Genomic DNA, 5320 nt, shown 5'->3' on the forward strand with positions numbered 1-5320 from the left:
CGAGGAATTCAACTGAGATTGACCCTCCTAATCAGTTCTCCGATCCCAAAGTTTGCCTGTTATGAGATTCACTTTTTATCTCAAAATAGTCACCATCATCATCATCATCATCATCATCATCATCATCATCGACAGCATGACATCAGTGTTCAACACCGATGCTCCACTGCCGTAGAACCGTGATTTATTTGAAAGCCTTACTGTATAGAAAATAGTAAAGGTGGACGAGGAAGGGACTTGGTGTTAGCCTAACATAATCATTCCGAGGTGTCTATACCCCCAGACACTCACTCAGGCGATCTGGATAGAAACTGATGACAAGAACGCCACTGATATCGGTTGGCAGCCATATCTTGCAGTGTCTCCAACCAGGCACAGTGAGGATCACGCGGTCCCCATCCTGGAAGGCGAGTAGAACCGAGAGCACTCAAGCGTTTCGTGATTTCTTTCATACTCCTCTGCCAAGTCAAGGGTTGGCCACCTCTGTTTACGGGCATGGAAAATAGCACTCTCTTCGGCAACCGATGGTTCGGCATACGCAAACAACGCAGCTTCTGGTACTGGACATGTTCTTTAAAGGTAATGCATGTATGACCTGTCCGAAGTTCATATCTGAATGCTCAGACTTGTCTTCATTCGTGCAGAAGTTTGTTGAAGGGATGATGCTGAAAAGTACTCGTTCCCCTTCATGTTAAATAAATCAGAGGATTTATTCACACAATCCAGTTTTATGTACATCTACGATATGCGTGCACCACTACAATGACCACCCACCCTCAATAGCAGCTCTTATTCGGTACATTCATGCTTCGGAGGACGAGTTCCCATCTTTTTTGTAGCAGGTCAACGGCTGAGACGTTCTTCCTTTGTTCTGGAATTCTATTCAGTTCGCATAGGGGCATCCGGGTTCAACACTACTTCATCCATCTGTGTAAACGTTCATCCGCGAATGATCTAGTCAATGGCTGTTATCGTCGCTATACTACAACCTATACTATCCGCACAGTTGCGTAAGGCGTTTAGCTATACAAACATGTTTCTATCAGATACTGTGAATGCCAGGTGCCCTGTAAATAAAGTCTGTCAGTATGAGTGAACATCAGAGTTCTTTTTAACCTTTCAAATTTCTTATTTACGAGTCATGCTGAAAGAAAACCACAGAACTTTAACTACTTGGTTGCCATTCGCAGATACGAGAAGTTTAGCCTAACAGCGCAAACTACTTAGGTACTTAACTGAGGTGCATTTTTAAAGGGCTGGAAGCGTAACGTCTTTGGGCTTTTACCACATACTTTGGGGTGAAACTCAGTCTTCTTGTCGGCCATTCTGTAGAGGGTTTTCAGCTTGATTCAATTTCTTCCACTAATCATGTTCCAATCAGCCAATTTTCAGCTATAAACCACGTACCTTAGGCACATTGGTTCCAGCTGCTACAAAAGTGTGAGTTATACGACCAAGTCTTCGCAAGAACTGCATTTGATTGCTTCAAGGTACAGGTTAAGTTTTCTCTATGAAAAGTACTCATAAAATTAATTGCTGGACGCTCAGCGCGTCCGGAAACTCAACTACATAAAGTCTTGCAGTTGCCTTTTCTTCCCTGTATTTATTTGGGACAACTCAACGATTTTCTTTCCATATGCCACAGACTCCATCTGAGACATTGGGCTAATCGTTTCATCTAAGTTGGCAAAGAGATACGGACAGTAAACAGAGAACAACGCCTAATACAGATAATTTGAAGCCCCTCAGTACGGAATTATCGAGTAAGGTACACAGTATATTTAAGAATACTTTCGCTGTTCACCTTCAGTTTTTGACTGGCATCCTGGTGAAGCTCTGAAAAATCTTTCATACCCCTAGGCGGCTTCCGCAGCTCCGCCTCGGCGATTTACATTTCATTTGAGGGAGCTCTGCCTTCCAGTAATAAGTGTTCCAAAATCGTTGGAAATAACTGATTGGCGGTGGCCAGGGGCCCATACAGCAGATACATTTAATATGACGTTGGAGAAAGACTGTCCTTCATGAAGGTTCTCAACACTGGTCATAGACAAATGTGAACCAAACGTGAAACATTTTATGTCGCACTTGAATTTGAGGCTGACTTGTAAAACCCGTCAACGGACGGGCTACAGTAGGCTCACTGACGGTACATAGTAGCGAAGCTTCACCCTGTGTGAGGACGATTCACAAATTGTGGCTATATATCGACACGCAAGTCAGCAGATATCCAGTTCAAGGTGCTGCTCACTACATTATAAGTCGGTGTCTTTCGAATCCGCAGGATAAAGTACCGAGATGAAGTCGATTGCCGATCACGGACACTTTTTCATTGGTCCTATGGGTTATTTTCATACCGCCCAACCGGAAATAATGTTCTCAGTTTTACCAACCGGTACGCGTTCTCCTTATTCCAGTGTATGGTCGCATAAAATTCACCTTGAAGTATTCCTTGTTTCTCAAATCCTCTGCAACAGTTTCCGAGCGCGTAACATACATGCATACATAAGCTTAACGAATATACCTCGGTGTTAGATATGTCCCGAAGATAGTTTAAAAGCAGTATCCTTTAAGGCAGTGAGTTTTAATAAAAGTTGTATTACGCAAGTAAAGTCGTTTTGCGCTAGAAGACCGTGAAGGATTACACAGCTATTTCACCTCTGTTGAGAAGAGGTATCTGTGGCCACTTCATAAATCCCCAAGGAGAGTCGAACCCGGGACCGTGTGGCCAAGAGTTGAATGCTAAACTATGTGGTTACGAGTGACCTGACTTGACTTTGGGCAGGTAGTAGTGACACTACCTATCAGTCACTTAGTTCACGTCAACTGATCCAGTGATGCGTGTCTCGGCGAGTGATGATTTTTCAGATGAAAGGTGCACGCGACTTGTGGGCTTTCCTGCTTTCTGGAAAATTTGCCTTTGGAACAGGGGTTGCTCGAAAAACTGCTTCGGTCTTAGGATGTTATGTATTTGTAAATGAATAAATATAATTGCCCTAAGCAAGTAGTCTTTAGCGTGGTCATGTGATATGGCAATTCGTTCTGAAGAAGATGCTGTTGAATGCAATAACCAGACATGCACTTGATATGTTCGTCAACTTAGCATTAGGATGTAACTTTTGCCTAAATTATTCCACAAAATGTTACACGTGTTAACACTAAACGTTTCAAGCTCAGTGATTTCTACTCGTGTAATTCGATTGACAACGGATAGGTTATTCCGGTTATTCTTCGTTGATGGGTTAATCAGGATTTTATGGGACATCCGAACTGGGCCCTGACACGAGCGAACAATCCTCATTTCGGATCACTTTAATTATTTTACATAAGTGTCAGTGGTCGTGAGTTCTATTGTTCTTCATGTACGGAGGAACTTTAGTAACTGTGTTCGCTTCCAGGGTCCAATGGTGTGCGTTCATAATATGGAGCTGTGAACACTCCCAGAGCTGATATTATTTTTTCGAATCCCATGGAACCATTAATTCTTTCCCAGCAATTACGTCCCTGTACATAGAATCATTCTGGATGTGCCTGCATGCTTTAATTTTTCGTTTATCCCACGGACACTGTACAGGCCAACTGTAAAAGGGACAAAGAACCGTTTTTTCTAAACAACGGTTGAGATTAGAAGTCATTGTTCTACTATTTGGGACGTAGTTTTTCATAGCTGACTGGAATGGGAAGGCGGAATTATCTGTGCATATGTTTGTCTTGTGCGCGCTTGCTCGTTGAGCACTGTTCACTTGCTTAATTTGAGATCCCGGTACCAGCTGTCACAAATGATGAATGTCCTTCAATTCCGCATATGAAGGTTTTCCGAGCAGATGTTTCTAGAGCATCGTGGCGCGTGGATGTCCACGCGCAGAACTTATGTGGACGGGGTGGGAATGTGCAAACACACTCTGTTGGAGTTCTCTCCTTAATGAGTCAGCGACCTCGAAAGTTTATTGGCAAGTGTCGTTCAGGTGACCGTCTAAGCTATGGGGCGCAAATAGAGCACATGGAGTCGTGATCGTGATGAATATGTGGGTGTGAAACAGAATGGGGTCATTCCGAACGCGAACCCGCCATCCGGTTATTTTCCCTACAAGTGTTATTCACCACGTCATGCCGATCTCTCGCCTCACCAGAGGAGCATAAGATGACGGTTCATCTTATCCCTTCAGTTGTCGCCGATCGTTCATCTCACGGGGTTCTGTTTCGGTTGCACGTGTCTGAAAATGTCGTTGACCTTGAATTTGTGACGAAGTAGAACTAACAATTGGTGTGTTGTTCAGCTGTAGCGCTCTTTCAGTGCCTAGCTGCCATGCCACCCGAAGGTTTCACGGGGACTGGGATACTGCCAGGTCGCACAAGCCTAGGCAGGGGAAGTTGAGAGTCATGGGTTGGGTTCGAATCACGAACCTTCCGGTCAGCAAATTCGCCCTCTAACCACTTGGGCCATCTCGCCCATGTATTGACATGGCATGCTACCTTGTGCAATTCTATCAGTAATAGTTATCGTGATATTCACAACAATAGTAACCTTCTTCACAGAGCACACTTGGGCGTCGGCTCGTATCGGTCCAGTCATCTGAAAACCAGTTCGGCTCTAACGGACAACTCAGATGAGTACACGCTCCACCTCTCGTCTGTGATTTAATCCAAATGGAAGAACCTTGTTTTGGAACAAGCATTATCACACAAAGCGAAATTCAGATCAAAAACATCAGGACCCTATCAAACATGGGGGATAGGGCTAGGATTAAACGGAGAACGACGGATGTTGTCAATGGGCTCAAAGGCTATAAAACTGATCTTGCGAAGTTAAACGACACAGGCCTCGTAGAAGTGGGAAGAAAATGATGCTGGGGCTGGACGCTCAGTGGCCCGAATAATACTCTCACAAATTTGGATCCAGAAGGGTCGTCGGTGATCGAAACCGCATCAATCTTACAATAATGAGAGCTCGAATTCAACTCGAAAGAGCGCGCTCTGCTAAAGTTGTGTGCGCCTGTGCCCATTTCGAACAACGCCAGACTTATACTCAGCTGTCGAACCTGATTCAGTCATCATATACCACCGACTATCTTGATCATGATCAAGAATGAGAAACTTGGAGGTGCATAATTAGACCCAGTGAAATGTGATTACTGGCTGTGTGGTATCCGCGTTCCGACATTACCTATTCCTAATATGTGGTTTAATCCCCAAGAAAACTTCAGTAGCCACATGAATTCAGTCGACAGCTAAACATGGACTTAATGTTGATCACAAGGCAACATGCTGCTAATCGTCGTTTCTGAGTAAAACAACGAGCATTTGTTGGCACTCAAGAATTGGA

General features: G+C 44.1%; 1 protein-coding gene across 1 annotated transcript; it reads left to right on the plus strand.

Moving 5' to 3' along the window:
* Positions 1-4644: 4644 nt before the first annotated feature.
* Positions 4645-5087, plus strand: T265_00757 (hypothetical protein; the record flags this gene model as incomplete). Its single annotated transcript, XM_009164606.1, has 2 exons — positions 4645-4802; positions 4898-5087. The coding sequence occupies 2 exons, from the start codon at positions 4645-4647 to the stop codon at positions 5085-5087; spliced, it is 348 nt and encodes a 115-aa protein (XP_009162870.1).
* Between the last annotated feature and the right edge of the window lie 233 nt (positions 5088-5320).

Source organism: Opisthorchis viverrini (genome assembly GCF_000715545.1).
Source record: "Opisthorchis viverrini unplaced genomic scaffold opera_v5_7, whole genome shotgun sequence".
Taxonomy (NCBI): domain Eukaryota; kingdom Metazoa; phylum Platyhelminthes; class Trematoda; order Opisthorchiida; family Opisthorchiidae; genus Opisthorchis; species Opisthorchis viverrini.